The 27,385-nt window shown below is 44.3% G+C and overlaps 1 protein-coding gene across 1 annotated transcript; it reads right to left on the bottom strand.

Moving 5' to 3' along the window:
* Nucleotides 1–1,646: 1,646 nt before the first annotated feature.
* On the bottom strand, nucleotides 1,647–26,303 carry LOC121433797 (golgin subfamily B member 1-like). Its single transcript, XM_041632365.1, has 4 exons — nucleotides 26,191–26,303; nucleotides 16,896–17,074; nucleotides 1,917–2,025; nucleotides 1,647–1,691 (listed from the first exon to the last, which is right to left on the bottom strand). The coding sequence occupies exons 1-4, from the start codon at nucleotides 26,293–26,295 to the stop codon at nucleotides 1,647–1,649; spliced, it is 438 nt and encodes a 145-aa protein (XP_041488299.1). The 5' UTR covers nucleotides 26,296–26,303.
* Nucleotides 26,304–27,385: the final 1,082 nt, after the last annotated feature.

Below are 27,385 nucleotides of genomic sequence, written 5' to 3'. Positions count from 1 at the left end.
TGGAATTGTGACCTGATTTGCTTAGAGATAATGAACCCAGAAAGGGTCCCAGACCGGTTTCTCTAATCTTGGACTGAAGAGGCATTTCTACAGAAGAACAGAGCTTTTCTGCAGGAGAACAGACAGCTCTTAAGGTCCCTTCCAGATGGACACTGGACTCGGGACATTTCATTTGTTCTGTTAAAGCTGTTTTAAAGTAGAGACAATGTAGAAAGGGGAAATCTTCTAGCTAACCTGGAATTCTAATCCAATGTCAGAATTAAAAGTATCAGAGCAGACGTTATAACACATCATATGGCAATGCTGTTCTCTGGAGAAACCATAGGACTTTAGAGATGAGACAGAGAAAACTCATTTCCCCTTTACAGATATCCACCGTTCGTCCCTTGAGTGGAGTGTGACATGCAGGAATAGCTTTGAAACCAAAAAGATTTGGTTTGAAATCCACTTGTACAATGAGATAGCCAGCCACCTTTTCCCAAGCAGCAATTTCGTACAAAAGCATAATTATACCCACCCAACCTGCATGAGGTATGAAACTCCTGCACTGCGTGTCTTAGGAGACTGATTTGCTGTTGTGCTGTTTTCTTCTTTGACAGTCTTGCTATGTACCACAGGCTATCTTGAACTTAACTATATGGACAAGACTGACCCCGAACTTATGATCTCCTGTCTCGGCCTTCTGAGTGCTGGAGTTGCAGGCAAGTGCCCAACATTTTCCAGTGTTCTCTCAGAACAATACACAAGGCTTCAGGACTTCACCCCGGCACTCTGCTTCTTTAACTCAGTCTCGGGGTGGATTTCTTCCCCCCACCTCGTCTGCTTTGGCTTCAGCAGCTGAGGCTAGAAGGATGCTCACAGCCCTCTGAGGCTGGTCAGTGAGAAGGGAGGCTTTTCAGAACTTTAGTACTCTGGGAACCATCCCTCCTCCACTCTCCAGAGAGCAGACACAGGTACGTAACAACTGTGCCGACAGACAACCCCACACAAATCTTCATTCCGAAAATAACACTTTATTATTTTACAATAGTTCAGGAAAGTCCTTGGGAGGTTGTGACTAAAATGGAATCACCATAGAACATAGAGCTGATCGGTGAGCCCATCAGTCCTCCCTCTTCAGGTGATGAGCACAGAAGGGAAGACATGATGTCGGCAATGAGAAAGCCGGCGGCTAGCAAGGGGGGACCACAGCTCTCAGGTCTGGATCAGGAATTTCCTCTTCTCTTCCCATTGTCTAAGCCCTGTTCGCAGAGCCGGGTGACAATGGCATTGAAGACAGAATAACTTACAACCACGAGCCGTAGCTCAGGGGTTTTTGAGCTAGAAGTTGCGATGCTCCGGCTCCTGAGTGGCTTCAGGACACGCACACATGCCCCAGCCCCAGTGGAGGGACATCCAGAAAACAGGATGCACCAGGCCTTGAGTCCCAACCTGTCCTCTGTTGTTATGGGAACTTTCTAAGATACGGAAGGGTTGGAAGTGGGAAGGCTGTTCTAAAAACTACAATTCTGACATTAGAGATGAAGGAATTACAAGTTCTGAGAGCTGTGGTTGTTTATATATATAAAGTGAAAAATTTATTTATAACTTGTGAAAAACAGGATGAGGAGGACATGAGCCGTCAGGAATAGATGGGACCGGGAATGTTAGAATGGTCTCAGAACCCTCTTCCAAATAGCAGTGCTGGGGGTCTGAAACAAACAAAACAAAACAACAACAACATGAGGAAGTCAGCTCCACCTGAGGCTCTTTCTCTTCACCAGTAATTCTGCATCTTAGCCAACTGATCCCATCCTCACAGCAGAGCGGCACTCCAGGAGAAAGTTTCCTCAGGGGCTGAACACCAATAACATTGCTCATCTCCATACCTCAGCCTGTTCCCACAGCCGAGTTCTCCCTGCGTCCTTCCCTCTTACCCTTCGGCAGCTGCTGTCTGGGACATCTATCCATACAGATGTTTCGTGAGAGCCACCGGTACCAATCGTAGGAGTCTGGGGCGGCGGATTCCATTCACTCTGCCCCAGCCTGTGTTGAGAGAAAGATACAGCACACGTCCCCTGCATGAGCATCTTCCCAGCCATCCTGGGAAGGTGGCTTGGGGACTGGCAGCAGAGATTTCTCCCATAGGCCAGGCCCACACAGTAGTAAAGGAACTGCTTATTGAGGATGCTGGCTTGGGTGCTTCCGGCTGGGAAGCTGGTTAGTGTCTGACCCATGGAAGCACGACTAACAACGGAACTAGAACCCAATGCCCGTTTGTCTTTATGCCTCATGTTCCTCCCCCCCCCCCCCACACACTACATTTCATTCAGAAACTCACTCATTTCTCTCTCCCCTTCCATCTCCACCCCACCCTGGTTTTTTCTTTGTTTTTGAGCAAGGGGCTTACTATGCAGCCCAAACTGGCTTTGAACTTACTATTGTCCTGGCTCTGCTTCCCAGGGCTGGGATTACAGGCATGCTCCATCACTCTCAACATTTTTTTTTCAATTTATAATAGGCAAAGGACTCAAGAAATTTTGTAGGACTCTTAGCATGAGGCTGAGCTGCAACCACTGCAGCGTCTGCAGCTTCTGCTCTGATTTCTGCTGATGTACTTATTACTTCATTCTGGAAATTCTCCATTTAAGGAGAAGCTGCCATTACTCAGTGGCCTCTGTGAACAACAGGGCAAGGCCTGTCTCGTCACTCAGGGCAGACATTTTAACTGGAGTGGGGGGCATGCGAAGCCCCTTCCTCTTCATGTTTCTTCCCCACACAGGGAATCTCCATCAACTGGACACTTTTCTATGGGTTGCTGTCTTCTTCAGCAGAGAGGAAATACCTTAATCTGAACCTGGTTCAGGTGGGCCATATTTAGTGGCCCTGCTCTCCATTCTGGGTTTGTTGTTATCGTTGTTTTGTTTTCTGAGACAGGGTTTCTCTATGCACCTAGGGAGTCTGCCCTGGAACTTGCTCAGTAGACCAGGCTGGCTTCGAACTCACAGAGATCCACCTGCCTCTGCCTCCCAAGTGCTGGGATTAAAGGTGTGCATCATCAACACCTGGCCTCCATTCTGCTCTCAGTCCGAAGGAAAGGGGGAAGGGGCTAACCTTAGGTTAATGTGGTCCAGACGCAGGCTCCAGACTCATCCTGAATAAGCTGTCTCAAGTGGTCCCGAGCCTCCCCACGGACCAGGTTTCTCATAAGTGGCAGAGAAACGGCCATGAACAAATGTGTCTGAAAGTCTCTGCAAGGCCACTACACAAGCTGCACTGTGTTCCCGTAGAGCCTACCCTCAAGGCTACCTAGACGGTGTTGAGAACAAAAGCTGTATATAAGCTGGATGGGAAAGAAGGAAATCTCAGCTAAGACCTGCTCCCTGGGGAAGGCATTGCAAGAAGGCACAAACACCCCTAGTGCCGTTCATTCTGAGGGAAGAGACGGCGGACACAGTGACTCGCCCTTACACATGTAATGGAGGTGTCTGCTGTTTCTTTCCACGTAAAGGGGATCTCAGCAACAGAATGCTGCAGCCACACCACCTTCTCACACACAGTGATCTCCAGTTTCCTTGATGTGGAATAAGTAATGAGCAGGACACAGCTGTGTCTTTCCAATCACATTTGCGGTAGAGTACCCACAATATCACACACATTCATGCCCTCCTAGATGGCCAAAAGCCGGTGACTGGCAAAGGGAAGTTCAGGGTTAGGTAGTGCATTTGCCAATAAATCAAGCCACACTCCTTCTTAAGTGCTCTTCTATTTCCCTTAGGTTACAATCTTTAAAATTTCAATTGGCTAGCTAGGTGCGGTGACATATAGTTTTAATCACAGCACTTGGGAGGCAGAGGCCTGTGACTTCAAGGCCAGCCTGGTCTACAAATCAAGTTTCAGGCCAGCCAGAGCTACTCAGAAAGAACTTGTCTCAAAAACAAACAAACAAAATCTGGGAGTCAGACAGGTGATGAGAATGCGTTCATTTGGCCCTTTAAAAACTCTGACGATGGGGTCGTGGAGATGGCTCAGTTGGGAAGAGCGCTGGCTTTGCAAGCATGAGGATCTGCATCCCCACCCCCGGCAGCCATGTGAGAGCTGCCTGATTGTGTGCACCTGCAGTCCCCAGGGCTAGGGAGAAGACAGAGGCAGGAGGATGGCTAATGACCCCTGGTCACTGAAAAATGGCAAGTGCCAGGTTCAATGAGAAACTCTGTCTCAGGGGACAATGTTAGAAAGGGTTACACCAAGACACCCAACATTGTCCTCTGACCTTGCCCCCTGCCACACTAAGAGCATATGGCGAACTCTACTCCACCAAGATTACAACTCAATTTCATTAAAATAACATACACTGGCCATACACAACAATAGGTTTCATTACGATGTTTTCATACACGTAGATAATATAGTTTTATCATATTCACCCATCACCCTCTCTTGTCTACCACCCAATTTCCTTGCACACAGTGTATGATGGAGGGCGAATCATGCTCCTGTACCTTGGCTGTGTCTCCCCTGTTGCCTCCGGATCCCTCTTTTTTTCTCCATTTATTTCCTGGGGCACGCCTGGAATATGTGGTGGCCCCTAGAAACAACAACAGTTGTGAGGGAAGCTCTTCAGACACCATGTGTGTGCAAACCGAGAGCCTTCCACTGTGTAGGGAAGTGACAATCCCTAGCTATCACTCTGAGTACTTCCTGCTGCTGCCTTAACCTCCTACAGCTCCTGCACCTGCTTCTCCAGGACAGCGCAGTGCTTGGAGAGGTCACTGGAGTGGTGCTGGCTCTTGTGGGGACTCTGGCTGACGTCGCTGAGCTGGATGGAGAGGGTGTTCTTCTCCTCCAGCAGCTGTGAGAATTGCAGCAGGGGTGAGGATAAGTGCCAGCCCAGACCACATCACTGGAAGCAGTGCTTAGGCAACTGGCCTGAACTTGCAGGACCTACCTGATTTGCAGTGCAGAATCTACCTTAGAGTCCTACCGCGGCCTGCTTCTTCAAAGGGAAAAATACCTAAGTGTTTCAGCCACGAAAGGAAACTAATTCTGGAAGAAGAGCAGGAAACTGGTTTATTTTTACTGGTTCCAAGGACTATGAACTGAATAACGATTAAAGAGAACCAACCCCCTAACAAAAATTCCAGTAGAACAGGCTATTCCAGGAATGTATGCAAAGCACAGAAGGTTGGTTCCATGCTAAAATTACTAATAAATAACAAGCCCTAGAACTCAGTATAGACAGAGAGCAAGCTCACACTTAAAAATGTGTGTCATAGTATTACTGGGTGTACATGTTTCCAAGGGAGCAGACAGAAGTTATAAGTCTCTATGCGTACTTGTGAAGCACAAGTGAGAGCCCAGATGCTCACCAAGTAGAAACAGTATGCCAACCTTTTCTCTAGGTCCCGAGGGATAAGCCACAGTCAGATATGTCCCTGCACAAGTTCAGTCAGGGTACCCACTACCTGGCAAAGCAATCTAACTGCTGGTTTCTAAACCAGAAAACATTTTTACTATGAGTGAAAACATTTAGCTGACTGGGATGGACTCCTCTTGAACCAGAATTGGGATTCTTCACTTGTGGACTGTCATTTTAAACTTCAGTCACGATTAACACCCAGATACATTGGTAGCCATGGAGACGTCCTGAGTACCCACCACGGAGACACGGGAAGGCTTGGGTCACAGGAAATGGATGGATCTGGCTATGAGTCTTGTGTTCTCTTGAGGATTCTCTTCTACGTGTTTGTTAAGAAAGTTCATCAATGCTTCAGAGAAAACAGATTTCTAGAGACAACTGGGAAAACACATTGGATGCACACAGATAGCACACATGATTACAACGTGCTCTGTAACTGAACGTGGCTCCAGATGACTCCGTGTGGTTGTTACTCTAAAGATCAAGTTTCAGTTTATAAAACATTTGGACAAATTCCATCTTCATTGAAAGAAGCAGAGAAAGCACCTCCCTCCTTTTTTACAGATGGAAAAAGGAAGTAAGTTTACACTACTCAAGGCCATGGCAGGAGCAGCTCCCAGAGCAAGGCTCACAGGTGTGGATCTCAGTCTTGAGTCCCACCTACTTTATGATGCTTCCCAATCTAAACTACAGTAAGGGCACTGGAAAGGCATGGGTGTGGGAAGAAAGGCTGTTACTGGAGAAAAGGGTGTGAATTTTGGGGGAGCTAAAGTTATTTGAGGGTGGTGGGCTGAGTACAATAGGAACTCCAGGGTGAGGACTAACCCCATGCTCTCCCACCACAGGAGAAGCAATCCTAGCTGGAATGAACAGCCCCCAGGTACACCAAACACAAGTAAACGCAAGCAAAACAAATCTCCCCATTTTAAAATTGTTTCTCATTTTGTCTCTAGTAAATCTAGAAACAGAGGTCAGACCCATAAACTTGTTGGAAGCAAGGCTTATGAACTACAAAGACAAATAGTCGATCACTAATCAGCCACTCGTAACCCATCTTGGCTGTCTGCATTCTGTCTAGGTTTCTGGGGTTAGGAGCAGGCATAGGATCCAGGAGCACAGCCCTCCCAGTCAGTGTACATGGAGTCTCACTGGAGCAACCACTGCTCATAGGAACGGCTGCTGTGGGGCTGCCACTACAGAGATGTGCAGTGCACAGACCACTTAGGCTCCTCAGTTTCTGCCTCTGTTTTACTCACAGGCTAACTGAATTCAGTCCACTAAGGCTAGACTAACATTATACCATTAGTCACGTTTTAAGGTTTCTATCACATTCCTACACTGCACAGAGACATTGAGCTAAGCAGGTAGAACTGTGTACAACACCTTAGCATTTAGCAAAGGAGCGAGGGCAGACAGGGTTAGAGAGAAACACGTGTGACGGCCCCTCAACTTCATCTCAAGTGAGAAGCTGGGACCTATAGGGAGTGAGACTAAGCTCACATGACTTAAGGTTTTATGTGTGTCCTCAGTGCCTACCCCATGAGCAGAATCTCAGCCGGCAATGACAGTTACTTGTTAACTAGTGGATGAGCGAGGCTAGGGAGGTGCCTTCCTTGTAGCCAGACTCTAAAGAGAACTATTTCTTATCCAGAGTGATGATGGACTATAGCAGTATGTTCATACTGCAAACGGCTCCACTTAGTTCTAAGCCTGTGATTAGAAGAGGAATGATGGACTTGCCGGGGTGTGAGACATCCTGGTTCTTTATCTTGATTGCTTGTTACACATCTCTTTGTGAACACGTAGCCTTCTATGCCAATGATCTGTTACTTTTGTGTGTTAACTGTTGTAGAATATTACTTTAATGTGTGTGACTTTAGTTTATGTTGCATTTGTTTAACTCCGTGAAGCTGTGATTCTTGGCCTGTCTAAAACAACTGATGTTCTAATCAAGAGATGAATGGCCAGTGGCAAGGCAGACGAAAGGACAGGCGGGGCTGGCAGGCAGGCCGAGAGAATACATAGAAGGACAAATCTGGAGGGAGGATCAAGAGAGAATAAGGAGAGGAGGATGGCAGAGGCCAGCCCCCTCCCCCCCCACACACATACAGCAAGACGCAGAGTAAGAGGGAAAGTAAGGTACACAGAAGTGAGAAAAGGGAAAAGCCCAGAGGCAAAGTTAGTCAGAATAATATAAGTTAAAGAAAAGCTGGATACACCCAAATAGGAAAGAATATACCTTCTTTTCTGCAGCTCATGGAACCTTCTCAAAAATTGACCACATACTCGGTAACAAAGCAAACCTTCAGAGTTACAAAAGAATATTAGTAACCACCTGTGTATTATCAGATCACCATGGATTAAAGTAAGAATTCAACAACAATGCTACCCCCAGAAAGCCTACAAACTCATGGAAACTGAACAGTCAACTACTGAACCACACCTGGATCAAAGAAGAAATAAAGAAATTAAAGTCTTCCTTGAATTCAGTGAAAATAAAGAAACAACATACTCAAACCTATGGGACACTATGAAAGCAGTCCTAAGAGGAAAGCTCATAGCACTAAGTGCCCACTTAAAGAAGACGGAGAAAGCACATATTGGAGACTTAAGAGCCCACCTGAAAGCTTTAGAAAAAAAAGAAGCAGACTCACCTAGGAGGAGTAGAAGACTGGAAATAATCAAACTGAGGGCTGAAATCAGTAAAATAGAAACACAGAAAACAATCCAAAGAATCAATGAAACAAAAAGCTGGTTTCTGGAGAAAATCAACAAGATTGATAAAACCCTATCCAAACTAATCAAACGGCAGAGAGCGAATTTGCAAATTAATAAGATCAGAAATGAAAAGGGGGACATAACCACAGACACAGAGGAAATTCAGAGAATCATTAGATCTTACTACAAAAGCCTGTATGCCACAAAACTGGAAAATGTAAAAGAAATGGACACTCTTTTAGATAAATACCACATACCAAAGTTAAACCAGGAGCAGGTGAACAATCTAAATAGACCTGTTAGTCGCGAGGAATTAGAAACTGTTATCAAAAATCTCCCTACCAAAAAAAGCCCAGGACCAGATGGTTTTAATGCAGAATACTACCAGAACCTCCAAGAAGACCTAATACCTATACTCCTTAATGTATTTCACAATATAGAAACAGAAGGGTCATTGCCAAATTCCTTTTATGAAGCTACAGTTACTCTGATACCAAAACCACAAAAGACTCAACCAAGAAAGAGAATTACAGGCTAATCTCGCTCATGAACATCGATGCAAAAATCCTCAACAAAATACTGGCAAACGGAATCCAAGAACACATCCGAAAAATTATCCATTATGATCAAGTAGGCTTCATCTCAGGGATGCAGGGCTGGTTCAACATAGGAAAAACTATCAATGTAATCCATCATATAAATAAACTGAAAGAAAAAACCATATGATCATTTCATTAGATGCTGCAAAAGCTTTTGACAAAATTCAATATCCCTTTATGATAAAAGTCTTGGAGAGATCAGGGCTACAAGGGTCATACCTAAATGTATAAAAGCTATTTACAGCAGGCCGACAGCTAACATCAAATTAAACGGAGAGAAACTCAAAGCCATCCCACTAAAATCAGGAACAGGACAGGGCTGTCCAGACTCTCCATATCTCTTCAATATAGTGCTTGAGGTTCTAGCAATAGCAATAAGATAACATAAGGGGATCAAGGGGATACGAATTGGAAAGGAAGATGTTAAACTTTCGTTATTTGCAGATGATATGATAGTATACATAACCGACCCCAAAAACTCCACCAAAGAACTCCTACAGCTGATAAACACCTTTAGTAATGTGGCAGGATACAAGATCAACTCCAAAAAATCAGTCGCCCTCCTATACACAAATGATAGGGAAGCAGAGAGGGAAATCAGTGAAGCATCACCTTTCACGATAGCCACAAACAGCATAAAATATCTTGGGGTTACTCTAACCAAGGAAGTGAAAGATCTATTTGACAAGAACTTTAAGTCTTTGAATAAAGAAATTGAAGAGGATACCAGAAAATGGAAGGATCTCCCTTGCTCTTGGGAGGATCAACATAGTAAAATTGGCAATTCTACCAAAGGCAATTTATAGATTCAATGCAATCCCCATCAAGGTCCCATCAAAATTCTTCACAGATCTTGAGAGGACAATAATCAAGTTTATATGGAAAAACAAAAAACCCAGGATAGCCAAAACAATCTTATACAATAAAGGATCATCTGGAGGCATTACCATCCCTGACTTCAAACTCTATTACAGAGCTACAGTAATGAAAACAGTGTGGTATTGGCATAAAAAGAGAAAAGTCGACCAATGGAATCATATAGAAGACCTGGATTTTAACCCACAAACCTATGAACACCTCATTTTTGATAAAGGAGCTAAAAGCATATAATGGAAGAAAGAAAGCATCTTCAACAAATGGTGCTGGCACAACTGGATGTCAACCTGTAGAAGAATGAAAATACACCCATATCTATCACTGTGCACAAAACTCAAGTCCAAATGGATCAGAGACCTCAATATCAATCTGAACACACTGAACTTGATAGAAGAGAAAGTGGGAAGTACCCTACAACAGATGGGCACAGGAGATCGCTTCCTATGTATAACCCCAGCAGCACAAACATTAAGGGCAACATTGAAGAAATGGGACCTCCTGAAACTGAGAAGCTTCTGTAAAGCAAAGGACACTGTCACTAAGACAAAAAGGCAACCTACTGACTGGGAGAAGATCTTCACCAACCCTGCAACAGACAAAGGTCTGATCTCCAAAATATATAAAGAACTCAAGAAGCTAGACTTTAAAATGCTAATTAACCCAATTAAAAAATGGGGCACGGAACTGAAGAGAGAATTCTCAACAGAAGAAGTTCAAATGGCCAAAAGACACTTAAGATCATGCTCTACCTCCTTAGCAATCAGGGAAATGCAAATCAAAACAACTTTGAGATATCATCTTACACCTGTCAGAATGGCTAAAATCAAAAACACCAATGATAGCCTTTGCTGGAGAGGCTGTGGAGGAAGGGGTACCCTCATCCATTGCTGGTGGGAAAGCAAACTTGTGCAACCACTTTGGAAAGCAGTGTTTCGGTTTCTCAGGAAATTCGGGATCAACCTACCCCTGGACCCAGCAATTCCACTCTTGGGAATATACCCAAGAGATACCCTATCATATGACAAAAGCATTTGTTCAACTATGCTCATAGCAGCATTATTTGTTATAGCCAAAACCTGGAAAAAAACCTAGATACCCTTCAATAGAAGAATGGATGAAGAAAGTGTGAAATATATACACATTAGAGTACTACTCAGCGGTAAAAAACAATGACTTCTCAAATTTTGCATGCAAATGAATGGAAATAGAAAACACTATCCTGAGTGAGGTATCCCAGACCCAAAAAGAGGAACATGGGATGTACTCACTCTTAATTGGTTTCTAGCCACAAATAATGGTCATTGAGTCTATAATCTGTGATCCTAAAGAAGCTAAGTAAGAAGGTGAACCCAAAGAAAAACATATAGTTGTTATCCTGGGTATGGGAAGTAGACAAGATTGCCGGGCAAAAAATTGGGAACTTGGGGGTGGGTTGGGAGTGGACTAAGGGGAGATGGGGAGAGAAAAGTAAGAAGGGGATAATGGGGGGGGGGGACTTGGGGAAACGGGATGATTGGGAGAAAGGAAGGTTGGATAGAGGAGCAGGGAATCACATAACTTAATTAAGGGAGCCATCTTAGGGTTGGCAAGAGACTTGAACCTAGAGGGGCTCCCAGGTGCCCAGGGCGATGTCCCCATTTAGCTCTTTGGCCAGCTGAGGATGGGGAACCTGAAATGACCCTATCCTATAGCCATACTGATGAATATCTTGCATATCACCATAGAACCTTCATCTGGCGATGGTTGGAGATAGAGACAGAGACCCACACTGGAGCATTGGACTGAGCTCCCAAGGTCCCAATGAAGAGCAGAAGGAGGGAGAACATGAGCAAGGAAGTCAGGACCATGAGAGGTGCACCCACCCACTGAGACAGTGGGGCTGATCTATTGGGAGCTCACCAAGGCCAGCTGGACAGTGACTGAAAAGGCATGGGATAAAACCGGACTCTTTGAACATGGCAGACAATGAGGGCTGAAGAGAAGCCAAAGACAATGGCACTGGGTTTTGATCCTACTTCATGTTCTGGCTTTGTGGGAGCCTAGCCAGTATGGATGTTCACCTTCCTAGACCTGGATGGAGGGGGAAGGACCTTGGACTTTCCACAGAGCAGGGAATCCTGACTGCTCTTCGGACTGGAGAGGGAGGGGGAGAGGAATGGGGGGAGCAGGAGAGGAGTGGGAGGAGGGGGAGGGAAATGGGAGGCTGGGAGGAGGCGGAAATTCTTTTTTTTTTTCTTTCAATAAAAAAAAAAGAAAAGCTGGATAGAGGCAAGATAAGGTTGGGATTTTATAAGTAATAATAAGCCTCTGTGTGTGTATTTATTTGGGAGCTGGATGGTGGGCTCCCAAAAGAGCTAGCATAAAAAGAGTAGAAGACAACCAATTACATTTTACTTTGATAAATCATTAAAAAATTTCAGCTGTTATCATCTACCAAAATAATTTATTTCATCATCTATAAACATCTGTTTCTGTTTAAAATGCTGTCATAGGAGGAAAAGCCCCGATAGAGCTACAGACTAGCATTTAGAGAGGGACAAGAGCTGAGGTGTGACCGGAAGGAGTCACTGGGTCTTCACAGCCACAGAGCTACAAAGGTCAGAACCTCTGTAATAGGTAGGTGAGAGGAGACCCCTCCCCACCAAACAAAACTAAGCCATTTAGTTTATCAGTTCATTTGAATCCAAAGCGTATGGAGTCTGACATTCTAGTGATGGTTGAATTTATCCCTCTAACGAGTCCCTTGTATGTGTGGTAAACACACTAGTCACACACATGACCACTGACTTCAGAATGACTGCAGCCTTGAGCAAGTGGACTTCTCTCCTCATCTGGGAAAATCATCTCCTGATTTTTATGATTTTTGAATCACAATGTTATTAGTATTTGCGTGTGTTTGTGTGCATGTGTGAAATACACATGCATGAGTGTAGGAATGTTCATTCTACAGCACACATGTAGAGAACACAGAAGAGCGGCGCTCAGGAGCTGATTCTATCTTTCCACTGTGGGATCCAGAGATGAAACGGAAGTCGTCAGGATTGTGAGGTGAGCACTTTCACCCGTGTTCTGTGACTTCTTGTGAGAAGATGCACGCACCCACCCCACACTGTGCAGACATTTGCGGGCATTCACAACTTTTCTCACAGACCCCTGGACTCACTAACCACTAGCCTCATGAATGACATCTAATTTTGGCAGACCCTACCTATCTATGTTTCTCTGAAGAGGGCAGGACTGGGAGGAGCCATTGAGAACACTTGGACCAGTCAAAGCAGCAGGAAGACAGTGACTGATGGAGATGCATGAGGAGATGCTGACACATTACTAACACGTGATAAGATGGGGTGAAGTTTCTGCATCGGTTTCCCCAAGTCACTTTCAAAGACCGGCCAAGGGCGAGGGGAATGTGGCCTGTGTCCTCTGCTCTGGAATAAACACTCGCTCTTATAACTTCTGTTCCTAAGTTCTGCTGGAGCTGGTGCCTGTGCTGAATCTTACCACCAGGAAGAGAAAAAAAGAAACTGAATTTCAGTCTAGCACAAAACACGTACCTTGCTGTTCAGCTGCTCAGTTCTTAATTCTTTCTGGTGAATTTCGTTTAAGCTGTTATTAAGCTGAGCCCTGAGAAGTTCTGTCTCAAGGTTTTGTGAGCCATCGACGGAGACTGATGTTTCTGGGGATGCTTGCCAGGAAACAAACATCCGTGGCATTGTCTCCTCAGACAGTTCATACTTAACTCCTCCCCCTAGAAGAAATCATGCCCACTGTAGAAGTTGCAGATGGGCAGTTACTTATAGGAGGAGGATGTTTTTCTGGATCATGGCACCCTGCGCAAACCACATGATCTCCTCACCTGTCTTTGGTACTGTGCAGAGAGAATCTGGCTTTGTGAGGAAGACCACAGGAGACTCTGCAGATGACTGAGCTGCTTATCTTTATCTTTGATGGCCATAGTGTACTGTTCCTTTATCCGCTTCTCCTGAAGTTCCCAGGTATTTTTTTCCATTCTACACCATGAAAAAAATGGCTCAAATATACTCATGGTGCATAGAAGAAAAATTCTATATTCCAAACATTCTTTTTTTTTATTTTTTTTCCATTTTTTTATTGAGAAAAGGAGAAAAAAAAAACAAGTTTCCACCTCCTTCCAGCCTCCCATTTCCCTCCCCCTCCTCCCACCCTTCTCCCCCTCCTCCCACCCTTCCCCCCTCCCCCCACTCCTCTCCCCATCCCTCTCCAGTCCAAAGAGCAGTCAGGGTTCCCTTCTTAGGCAACGTTAGCAATGTAGCAAAACTAATACATATCAGAGTAAAATTTATTTTGCAAGTGGAAGCACCCAGTAAGGGGTGAAAGCGGGCTGTGACTGGACTGGAGGAGGAGCTCCTATTGGCAGGACTGGAGGAGGAGCTCCTATTGGCAGGACTGGAGGACCTTCATAGAAAAGCCGCCATTGGATTTGGATCCTGAGCAAAGAGCTAGGTTTCCAAACGGGAAACACAATTCAAAATTGGCAAGAAAACTCAGCAGAATGAATGCAGAGTGATGTCCAGAACTGCAGGAGTCAGTGTGTACAACAGTGAGTACGGTTGTGGATGGCGAGACCAGGGAGTCAGTGTGTACAACAGTATGTACGGATGTGGATGGTGAGACCAGGGAGTCAACGTGTACAACAGTATGTACGGATGTGGATGGCGAGACAAGGGAGTCAGTGTGTACAACAGTATGTACGGATGTGGATGGCTAGACCAGGGAGTCAGTGTGTACAACAGTATGTACGGATGTGGATGGTGAGACCAGGGAGTCAGTGTGCACAACAGTATGTACGGATGTGGATGGTGAGACCAGGGATTCAACGTGTACAACAGTATGTACGGATGTGGATGGCGAGACCAGGGAGTCAGTGTGTACAACAGTATGTACGGATGTGGATGGCTAGACCAGGGAGTCAGTGTGTACAACAGTATGTACGGATGTAGATGGTGAGACCAGGGAGTCAGTGTGTACAACAGTATGTACGGATGTGGATGGCTAGACCAGGGAGTCAGTGTGTACAACAGTATGTACGGATGTGGATGGTGAGACCAGGGAGTCAGTGTGCACAACAGTATGTACGGATGTGGATGGTGAGACCAGGGAGTCAGTGTGTACAACAGTATGTACGGATGTGGATGGTGAGACCAGGGAGTCAACGTGTACAACAGTATGTACGGATGTGGATGGCGAGACCAGGGAGTCAGTGTGTACAACAGTATGTACGGATGTGGATGGCTAGACCAGGGAGTCAGTGTGTACAACAGTATGTACGGATGTGGATGGTGAGACCAGGGAGTCAGTGTGCACAACAGTATGTACGGATGTGGATGGTGAGACCAGGGATTCAACGTGTACAACAGTATGTACGGATGTGGATGGCGAGACCAGGGAGTCAGTGTGTACAACAGTATGTACGGATGTGGATGGCTAGACCAGGGAGTCAGTGTGTACAACAGTATGTACGGATGTAGATGGTGAGACCAGGGAGTCAGTGTGTACAACAGTATGTACGGATGTGGATGGCTAGACCAGGGAGTCAGTGTGTACAACAGTATGTACGGATGTGGATGGTGAGACCAGGGAGTCAGTGTGCACAACAGTATGTACGGATGTGGATGGTGAGACCAGGGATTCAACGTGTACAACAGTATGTACGGATGTGGATGGCGAGACCAGGGAGTCAGTGTGTACAACAGTATGTACGGATGTGGATGGCTAGACCAGGGAGTCAGTGTGTACAACAGTATGTACGGATGTGGATGGTGAGACCAGGGAGTCAGTGTGTACAACAGTATGTACGGATGTGGATGGCTAGACCAGGGAGTCAGTGTGTACAACAGTATGTACCGATGTGGATGGCGAGACCAGGGAGTCAGTGTGTACAACAGTATGTACGGATGTGGATGGCTAGACCAGGGAGTCAGTGTGTACAACAGTATGTACGGATGTGGATGGCGAGACCAGGGAGTCAGTGTGTACAACAGTATGTACGGATGTGGATGGTGAGACCAGGGAGTCAGTGTGTACAACAGTATGTAAGGATGTGGATGGCGAGACCAGGGAGTCAGTGTGTACAACAGTATGTACGGATGTGGATGGCGAGACCAGGGAGTCAGTGTGTACAACAGTATGTACGGATGTGGATGGCTAGACCAGGGAGTCAGTGTGTACAACAGTATGTACGGATGTGGATGGCGAGACCAGGGAGTCAGTGTGTACAACAACACATACGGAATGTTGATGGCAGGACTAGGTAGGGCACTGGAAACCACCACAGTCCTTCATCGGCGTCATGCCCCCATTGCAGAATCAACACCAGGGTTGACTCTCAAGGACTTAGAACTTTGGTTCTTGCATATATTAGGTATGAGAACTGAGCAAATGCTAGTCTTGCCAAGTTCCTTCAATAAACTAGGAATAAGCTAGTTATTTCTTAGGACTATTGAAAGATTAAATGAGACACCACACATCACTCATCAAACACGAAGCCTGGCACATGTAAAATATCAAATAATAGGCATTAGTTGTTATTTACTTATTTTCTTGAATTTGGTAAAGAGTGGAGTTTCTAATGAACACCAGCTATTTTTTTGGTATGCATAAAAGAAGCTGCGTGTGACATGTATCATGTCACATAGGATGCTGGGTGTGACAGGTACATGTCACATAGGATGCTGAGTGTCAAAGGTACATATCACATAGGATGCTGGTGTGACATATATCACGTCACATAGGATGCTGGGTGTGACAGGTACACATCACATAGGATCCTGGGTGTGACATGTTCATGTCACATAGGAAGCTGGGTGTGACGGGTACATGTCACATAGGATGCTGGGTGTGACGGGTACATGTCACATAGGATGCTGGGTGTGACGGGTACATGTCACATAGGATGCTGGGTGTGACGGGTACATCTCACATAGGATGCTGGGTGTGACGGGTACATGTCACATAGGATGCTGGGTGTGACGGGTACATGTCACATAGGATGCTGGGTGTGACGGGTACATGTCACATAGGATGCTGAGTGTGACGGGTACATGTCACATAGGATGCTAGGTGTGGCATGTAACACGTCACATAGGATGCTGGGTATGACAGGTACATGTCATATAGGATGCTTTCACTGAAGGAAGATAAGTGAAGTGTACATACATGCTCTCTCACTGTTTCCTCAGTATTCTATAAAGCAGCAACTATTTCAAAATAAAGTGTTAAAATAATAATAGTAAAGGGTCAAAATGCAGATGCAGGAATCATCCTACCTGAGCTGATGTAGCTCTTGCTGCCAGGCCAGGCTTTCCCGCCTAAGTTCCTCCTGCATCATCTGCATGGTTTCTGCCTGCTCTTGATACTCCTGGAGCTGAGCCTTCAGTGGCAGTAGCTCAATGACCTCCCGATTCCTCAGTAAGTACTGCTGCTGCAGGGTCTTCAGTTCCTCCAGCTTTAACCAGAGGGAACAAAGGGTGACTTCTCATTCCTTACTGACCAGTCGCTCTTGCCACACAGGCACCACAGACTGTGAGCACCTTCCCACAGTCCACAGACAGCCAAGGAGCTGCCATCAAGGCTCCAGGGCCTAACCATCCCTTCCATTCTACCCCATAGCCCCACCTCTGAGGTCCAGAGCTTCGACTTTGACCCGAGACAGACTTAAGGGACCTACAGGTTATTGTGAAGGGGGATGTAAAGAGTGGCTTCCCACTTACACATGTGCCCGCCATAAACTTCTGTATTTATACATGAACACCAGCCATTTTCCTTGTTGGTGCTGTTGTTGTTGTTGACTTGTTTATCTTGTCTTTGTTTCTCAATTCTCGGGCAGAACTCAGGCACACAGGCAAGGGCTCTATCACTAAGCCAATCTCAGCTGGACTCCAGCCTTAACTCAAGCTGAGCTGATATCCACTATTATAAAGAAGGTGCACACCCTACCATTAAGGACACTTGGGCTCTAGAATTGGATACCCTGTTTCTTGGATGAGAGTTGATCTAAGTCTTTGTTTCCCTCACCTATTAAATGAAGATAATCAGCACTTTTCCTCATACAAACATGAGAATTAAATAAGAAAACAATGCGTCTCAAACACAAGGTTAATGGATGTTAGGATGGACTCGCCTTTAGAAAACTGCGATCCGTTTAAAACTCTTTCCCAATACCCACTAAGAGCTTGATGCAGAAATGACGTCAGGACACCTGGGTAGACAACAGCCTTCAACACACACCTTTCACCCACTCACAAACATTAATGCTGTCGTACCAGTAGCTCTTTAAAAAGCAGCAAACACAAGAGCGGGAAGACAACAAAGGACAGCAGCAACACACACTTGAGGCCCAGAAGCAGATGACACATTAGCCGGGGAAACCACAGGCGCTGAGACAGGTGAGAATGCTGGCAATCAGATCATTATAGCATCAATAAAGAATTACCAAGAGAAACTCACCAAAAGAAGCAACCAGTCAGGTGTGGAGGCACATACCTGTAACCCTGGCCTTTGCGAGACTGGTGCATGAAGATGTGAATTTGGGGGCAGCCTGGACCACACTGAACGCTCTAGGCAAGCTTCAGTTATATAATAAGACCTTGTCTCAATAGCAAAATGGGAGGTGGAGAAGTAGTTCAGCAGTTAAGAGCCCTCACTGCTCTTCCAGAGGACCCCAGTTCAATCCCCATGTTGGGCAATTCAAAATTGCCTGTAATTCCAGCGCCCTCTCCTGGCCTCCACAGGCACCTGCACATGTCATACACTCACAGTAGAATTAACAACAAAGCAAAATACCACCATTCTTGGAAAGGTAAGTTAGAAAATTTACCCGTGAAACAAGAAAAAAAATACATAAAACAACGAGAAAAGAGAAATTTCTTTCAAATTAAGAAGCAGGGCTGGAGAGATGGCTCAGTGGTTAAGAGTACTGTCTGCTATCCCAGAGGAATTTGGCTGGGGTCAATTCTAGCACCCACATGATGGTAATAACTGTTACCACAGTCTGAGGACATCCAAGACCACCAGGTATGCATGTGTTACACAGACACACATGCAGACAAAATAGCTAACTATACATCGTTAACAACACCAAGAACAAAGAACACCAACAACAAGGTGACAAAAACAAAATTATCAAACGGGGTCAAAAGATAGGGCCGAGAGCATAGGCACTTGTGTGCAGGCAGCGCGAGTCAAACGGGATGACAAGCACTTTGGAAGTAAGAAGGCAAAACAGAAACAAGCAACTGGGAAGTGTGGCAGGAGAATCTGAGATCTGGAGTGGCCCCCAAAAGGAAGCAACGAGGAATACATTCCCACCAATAAGATGGTGATGTGGGTAGAAGGTCCTCAGGGCCATCACTGTTTGCTGAAGAGCTGGGTCTGATGGCCTGCAGGCTTAAGATCAAGTAAAGGGCTGAAAAGATGAGGACAAATAATCAGGTCTTGCATGGCAGATCAAGGGAGGGATCCTAAGCTTCTCCCAGACAATCGTGAACCTTTTAAAGGTTCCTAAGCAGGCAGTTATACGAACGGGAGAGTTTGGGAATGACTTGTACACAAGCATATTTATTCTCTGCTGGAGAGGTTATGCGATGGGAGCACTGGTGTCAGAACTGCTGAAGGGAAAGAAGCTTCTCGTGGGTGTGAGAAGAAGGTGAAAGGATGGACATTTGAGCGCATTCAGAACAGAATAAAATACCTTGCTCATTAGGTGATAAAAACCAGAGTGACAGCTTCAAGAAACACTATCACAGCACGTTACAGAAGCAGAGGAACGGCTTCTTAAAAGACTTGTCTCATCAATATTCAGTGGACAGAAAGTGTGCAATAGTGCCGAGAGAACAAAGCAGTGCCAGGGTTTCCAATGCATAAACTCAGAGTGCACGGTCCCTGGATGAAGCAGAGCTGACATGGAATCGGCTGGAACCACCCAGGACAAGGATTCTGACTCAGAACAGAGTGAATCCCAGCATGACATAAGCTACTGCTTTTAGGCATAAACATGTATAAGCATATGCATGTTCATGTGGGTGCAGGCACATGTGTGTATAAGGGCTGAGTCAGCCTGGGTGCCAGGGGACAACTTTGAGTCTATTCCTCTGGTGCCATACAGCTTTCCCCCCAATTGTGTCTTCTTTCAGCAAACAGCGCCAAGCCTGACACTAGTGAGACTTTGGGCTCCCACGATGACATCAGTGACCACCTCCAGCAGCTTGAGCAACTCAAGGGAAGAATTGCTGAGTTAGAGATGGAGAAACAGAGTGACAGGGGGCTTAGCCAGACACTAGAAAATGAGAAAAATGCCCTCCTGAGTCAAATATCGGCAAAGGATGGCAGACTAAAACTACGTGAGGAATCTTCAAGTTTAACGCTCACACTCTGAGTATCTTGCTCTTGCGATTTGCCTGCCAGAGCTTGTGTTTCTTGTTCAGTGATGCCATCCGTTTGTTGAGGGAATTTCTCAGTGGCCTCTAGGCTAGCTTGTTTTAGTACACTATCTTCTCCCTGAAGCTCCAGATCTTCTCTCAGAAGGTTTTTCTTTGCCATTAAAGCCTCAAAATCCTTAGAAAGGGTTTTATTCTCTAACTTTACCCTTTCTAGTTCCTCCTTCAGGCTGGAATTCTTTTGGAATTCCTCCAAAAGAAGGAATGACATTCAAAGTTGTTCTCTGGCCATCACACACATTCTAAGTACACACAATGTGAGTTAGTACAGGGTAAGCTCAAATACAAGAAAGTCAATTTTCAATGCACCTTAAAAAATACAGATTTAATAAAAGAATGTGCCTTTGAAATCTCTTTTTACCTCTTTTATTTTTTTTTTAAATACAAAACTGACTTCATCTATTTGAAGTTTTGGATCAGGGTTAGGACATGAATGGTCGCAGTAAATCTGCAAATGAGAAAGAAACCAGCCCATTGCTGACTCCCACAAGTCCTCAGGAAGTTCCGACCTGATGAGATAAGGAAAAAGGGAAAGTATGGACAAGACAGAAAATGATGTGCAACGAAAGAGAGGACACCAATAAGAAGCCAAGGAATACATGGAGGATGTGTGGAGCGCAGCAGGGAAGGGCAGGGCTTGGAAAGTGGCTGAGAGGTCTGGATTAAATGTTAACCAAAACAAGAGTCATTCCATGGAGTGTGAGCAACACACCTGCTGCATCTCTGTCTCCACATCTGCCTGGGTTACTAACGGAAGCAGCTCATCTTCATGGAGGCGGACCTGGGTTTCAAAGCGGGCGTCTTTTCTTGGACCATCTGCTGCATGGAACTCAACTGAAGACACATGCCAGAGAAGCTAGACAAGGTACGCTCCAGAGTAGCTCAGAGACAATTCTTTCAGCCTAACCTCCAAAGATGGGCACACAGCACCGACGGACAGTGCTTCTCTAAACATCAGCTCTGAGGGGCAAGGGTGAGAATGTCAGAAGAACAAGAGGCCCAGCAGTAACTTCCAGACAAGAATGAAAGCCTACTATCAAACTCTAATCAACTCATATATAACTTTAATTAAAAAAATCTTCATTGACACTAAAAATGTTATAAATATGGGAGAAGATATTTTTTAATTCTGAAATGATTAGAAAATTAAACATACAAGTGAAGTTAAATTTCTGTTAGCTCCTTCAGTACCAGACTCATGCTCAAAAATGGTCCTGGACCCTCACTCCTATAAATTAGCAGTTCAAGCCATGGACATTATTCGAAATGTTCTACAAATAGAAATACAAGGCTAGTCTATCTTGTGTGGTTATCTGTTTGTGTTTTCGAGGGCACACCACCTCCCCAGAGAGCCATGTCCAGCTGTCACTCCTGCAGGCTGTTCTCTTTAATGCATTCTCTCTGTCTTTCCCAAATCTTCCCCACAAGAACGCAGCTTGTCTAGAGTGTTGCCTAGCTCCCAGGATTCCTCTCTGTCTTCCCCACAAGAACATAGCTTATCTGGAGAGTTAGCAAGCTCTCAGGGTTCTGTTTAAATCCCATCTTTTTTTCCTCTATGTTTCTATAACTACCATGTTCACAAAATACTTTAAAGCTGGGGCTACATTTATCAATTTTATTTTTTGAGATAGGTCTTCCTGTATAGCCTGGCCTAGCTTGGAACTTGTCATGCAGCCAACACTGGTGTGAAACCCATAATCTGTACACATCAGTCTTCTGCATGCTAGGGCAATGACTTTTGTTAACACACTTAGCCTTTGGTATTTTGTTTGGAGTGACTTGCTCCACAATGGAACTGTTACCATATTCATATGTCTTCGCTGCCTTTGTTTTAAGTAGCTTAAAAGAAAACAATCCAAAGAATCAATGAATCAAAGAGCTGGTTCCTGGAGAAAATCAACAAGATTGACAAACCCCTATCCAAACTAGTCAAATGGCAGAGAGAAAATTTGCAAATTAATAAGATCAGAAATGAAAAGGGGGACATAACCACAAACACAGAGGAAATTCAGAGAGTCATTAGATCTTACTACAAAAGCCTGTATGCAACAAAACTGGAAAATGTAAAAGAAATGGACACTTTTTTAGATAAATACCATTTACCAAAATTAAACCAGGACCAGGTGAACAATCTAAACACAGCTGTCAGTCGCGAAGAATTAGAAGCTGTTATCAAAAACCTCCCTACCAAAAAAAAGCCCAGGGCCAGATGGTTTCAATGCGGAATTCTACCAGAACATCCAAGAAGACCTAATACCTATACTCCTCAATGTATTCCACAATATAGAAACAGAAGGGTCATAACCAAATTCCTTTTATGAAGCTACAGTTACTCTGATACCAAAACCACACAAAGACTCAACCAGGAAAGAGAATTACAGGCCAATCTCACTCATGAATATCGACGCAAAAATCTTCAACAAAATACTGGCCAACTGAATCCATGAACACATTAGAAAAATTATCCATTATGATCAAGTAGGCTTCATTCCTGAGATGCTGGGCTGGTTCAACATACGAAAATCTATCAATGTAATCCAGCATATAAATAAACTGAAAGAAAAAAAACATATGATCATTTCATTAGATGCTGAAAAAGCATTTGACAAAATTCAACACCCCTTTATGTTAAAATTCTTGGAGAGATTAGGGATACAAGGGTCATACCTAAATATAATAAAAGCTATATACAGCAAGTCGACAGCTAACATCAAATTAAACGGAGAGAAACTCAAAGCCATCCCGCTTAACTCAGGAACACGACAAGGCTGTCCACTCTCGCCATACCTCTTCAATATAGTGCTTGAAGTTCTAGCAATAGCAATAAGACAACATAATGGGATCAAGGGGATTCGAATTGGAAAGGAAGACGTTAAACTTTCGTTATTTGCAGATGATATGACAGTGTACATAACCGACCCCCAAAACTCCACCAAAGAACTTTTACAGCTGATAAACACCTTTAGTAATGTGGCAGGATAAAAGATCAACTCCAAAAAATCAGTCGCCCTCTTATACACAAAGGATATGGAAGCAGAGAGGGAAATCAGAGATGCTTCTCCATTCACCATAGCCACAAACAGCATGAAATATCTTGGGGTAAATCTAACCAAGGAAGTGAAAGATCTATTTGACAAGAACTTTAAGGCATTGAAGAAAGAATTGAAGAGGATACCAAAAAATGGATGGACATCCCTTGCTCTTGGATTGGGAGGATCAACCAAAGGCAATTTATAGATTCAATGCAATCCCCAACAAGGTCCCATCAAAATTCTTCACAGATCTGGAGAGGACAATAATCAACTTTATATGGAAAAAAAAACCCAGGATAGCCAAAACAATCTTATACAATAAAGGATCATCTGGAGGCATTACCATCCCTGACTTCAAACTCTATTACAGAGCTACAGTAACGAAAACATTGTGGTACTGGCATAAAAACAGAGAAGTCGACCAATGGAATCGTACAGAAGACCCGGATTTTATCCCATAAACCTATGAACACCTCATTTTTGATAAAGGAGCTAAAAGTATACAATGGAAGAAAGAAAGCATCTTCAACAAATGGTGCTGGCACAACTGGATGTCAACCTGTAGAAGAATGAAAATACACCCATATCTATCACCGTGCACAAAACTCAAGTCCAAATGGATTAAAGACCTCAATATCAGCCCGAAAACACTGAACCTGATAGAAGAGAAAGTGGGAAATACCCTACAACAGATGGGCACAGGTGATCGCTTCCTATGTATAACCCCAGAAGCACAGACATTAAGGGCAACATTGAATAAATGGGACCTACTTAAACTGAGAAGCTTCTGTAAAGCAAAGGACACTGTCACCAAGACACAAAGGCAACCTACTGACTCGGAGAAGATCGTCACCAACGCTGCAACAGACAAAGGTCTGATCTCCAAAATATATAGAGAACTCAAGAAACTAGACTTTAAAATGCTAATTAAACCAAATAAAAAATGGGGCACTGAACTGAACAGAGAATTCTCAAAAGAAGAAGTTCAAATGGCCAAAAGACACTTGAGGTCGTGTTCAACTTCCTTAGCAATCAGGGAAATGCAAATCAAAACAACTTTGAGATATCATCTTACACCTGTCAGAATGGCTAAAGTCAAAAACACCAAGGATAGCCTTTGCTGGAGAGGCTGTGGAGGAAGGGGTACCCTCATCCATTGCTGGTGGGAATGCAATCTTGTGCAACCACTGTGGATGTCAGTGTTTCGGTTTCTCAGGAAATGTGGGATCAACCTACCCCTGGAATTAGCAATACCACTCTTGGGAATATACCCAAGAGATGCTCTATCATATGACAAAAGCATTTGTTCAACTATGTTCATAGCAGTATTATTTGTAATAGCCAGAACCTGGAAACAACCTAGATGCCCTTCAATGGAAGAATGGAAGAAGAAAGTATGGAATATATATACAGTAGAGTACTATGCTGCGGTAAAAAACAATGACTTCTCGAATTTTGCATGCAAATGGATTGAAATAGAAAACACTATCCTGAGTGAGGTATCCCAGACCCAAAAAGGGGAACATGGGAAGTACTCACTCATAATTGGTTTCTAACCAAAAATAGGGGTCACGGAGTCTACAATAGGTGAACCTAAAGAAGCTAACTAAGAAGGTGAACCCAAGGAAAAACATATGGTTATCCTCTTGGCTAACGGAAGTAGACAAAATTGCCGGGGAAAAAATTGGGATCTTGGTGGTGGGGTGGGATGGGGGTAAGGGGAGATGGGGAGAGAAAAGCTAGAAGGGAAGGAGGGGGGACATAGGGAAACAGGAGGATTGGGATAAAGTAAGGTTGGATAGGGGAGCACGGAAGCACAATTCTTAGTTAAGGGAGCCACTTTAGGGTGGGCAAGAGACCTGACCCTAGAGGGGCTCCCAGGTGCCCAAGCTGAGGTCCCCAGTTCATTCCTTGGGCAGCTGAGGATAGGGAACCTGAAATGACCCTATCCTAGAGCAATACTGACGAATATCTTGCATATCATCATAGAACCTTCATCTGGTGATGGATGGAGATAGAGACAGAGACCCACACTGGAGCACTGGACTGAGCTCCCAAGGTCCCAATGAGGAGCAGAAGGAGGGAGAACATAAGCAAAGAAGTCGGGACCACGAGGGGTGCACCCACCCACTGAGACAGTGGAGCTGATCTACTGGGAGCTCACCAAGGCCAGCTGGACTGTCACCGAAAAAGCATGGGATAAAACTGGACTCTCTGAACATGGCGAACAATGAGGGCTGATGAGACGCCAAGGACAATGGCACGGGGTTTTGATCCTACTTAATGTGCTGGCTGTGTGGGAGCCTAGCCAGTTTGGATGTTCACCTTCCTAGATATGGACGGAGGGGGGAGGACCTAGGACTTACCACAGGGCAGGGAAACCTGACTGCTCTTTGGACTGGAGAGGGAGGGAGAGAGGAGTGAGGGGAGGGGGAGAAAGATGGGAAGAGAGGGAGAAGAGTGGGAGGAGGGGGAGGGAAATGGGAGGCTGGGAAGAGGTGGAAATTTGTTTTTATTCTCCTTTTATCAATAAAAGAAAAGAATAAAAAATGTGTAAAATTTCCCTATTCTACAATATATATGAAGCATGAAAGCTTCAATAGAAGTTAATAGGATCAGATTATCAATTTCTGGGTATAAAACTCTCTGTGTTCAACTGTCAGCCATCACTACATGGAAGACACCTCTATTACCAATATGTCTGATGGCTAAGATCAGCTGCGTGTTGTGTGCAAAGACCTCCAGGGATGAAAATACAGCATGGCACAAAAGCATCCTCAAAGGAGAATTACGAAAAACTGAGAAAAACAGATCAGAGGGAGCCCGCGCAAAAAGGGTGGCTCTGCCTTGAGAATGACCAAGAAGAAGAACGCTGCATAATAGAGTCATTAGCAATGAGCATTACAACCTCTCCAATTCTTTAGTCTATGTTCAAAAAGTAGCTTCTTCTGCCACACCCTTCTAGGCTTGGCTTTAATATCCTTGCTACCATACTTGCATTTACCAAGATTTTCAAGTGACTGCAGGGGTTGACTTGCCACCTGTAACATTCTGACGCCATGGATACTATCCTAATGGAGGCGCCACCATCCTACCTGTGCATCTTGCTCTTCTTGTGTCTGCCTAAGCTCAGCACGCAAAGTACTAATGAGTTCTTCCTTTTCTTGAAGATGCTGCTTCATCAGGCTGAAATCCTCCATCTCAACCAAATTCTTATACAACTGAAGGGGAAAAATATTTACTTAAACAATGGGATTGGCAACTTTTAGTTCTTTTGACTTTCTCATTTGCCTTGAATACTTACCCTATTTTTTTCTAATTTCCACGTTAATGCAAAAAGAATTTTATTTGCTAATTTATAAAGTATCATTGAATTGCCAAACTTTTCAGAAGAAGACAGAAGCAATAGCAATATGCTTTTCAATTTCTTTGAAAGCTAACATAGCAAAGAGACAGACCAAATAGACAGTGAGCAGAAAAACATGGAAAACAGTAACAATATGTAAAAACATTCCTATAAACCTTGCAAAAAACAAGTTAAGGGCAAACCAGAAAAATTGGGATTTTCTTGGCATTAGTGACTATAAAATAATAATGATAAAAAAAGACAGCAATAGAGCTACATCTGATGTTCCTGTGGAATAGGGAAAAATCCAAGGTACCAAAGAAGTATTTGCAGGAATAGGTGGCAGCTAGAATTAGAAGAGATGCAACACTTCCCGTTCTTTGATCACGGGTAAATGCAGGCTTTCCACGGGGGGGGGAATCCAAATGCGATCTGTATTGAGGTTTAGGAATGGTTCAGTGGCAACTAGCACTTGCTGCTCTTGTGAAAAGATCCAGGTTCCATCACGGCACCCACGCTATCTGTAACTCCAGTTCCAGGGGATCTGATGTCCTCATCTGACCTCTGGGGGTATGTAGTGCATATACATACATGTAAGCAAAAACATTCACACAAAAGATGCATGAACAATTACATAATATCATTCAAAAGTCAGGCATGGTGGCTCATGCCTATAATACCAGCACTCAAGAGGCTGAGACAGGAGGACTGCCACAAGTTCAAGGTAAAACTGGGCTACATTGTGAGACCTTCCTTCAAAAACAACAACAAAAATCACGAAGAATAAGGAGCAGAAAAATATGCTGAAAGACACTGTAACCTATTTCATCGTTAAACATGTTTAAGAAAAATGAAGAGGACATGAAAGGAAATTAGAGTTAGAAAAGTTTGAAAAATTAATAAAATTCATGAAGTTGATGTAAAAGAAAACTCGTGTCAGAAGA

This window comes from Microtus oregoni, unplaced genomic scaffold, assembly GCF_018167655.1.
Source record: "Microtus oregoni isolate MIOR12 unplaced genomic scaffold, Mior012 000041F_ref0000270, whole genome shotgun sequence".
In the NCBI taxonomy this organism is placed as follows: Eukaryota; Metazoa; Chordata; class Mammalia; order Rodentia; family Cricetidae; genus Microtus; species Microtus oregoni.
Note: the sequence above shows the minus strand (reverse complement) of the source record. Positions and strands in the feature narration are given on the sequence as shown.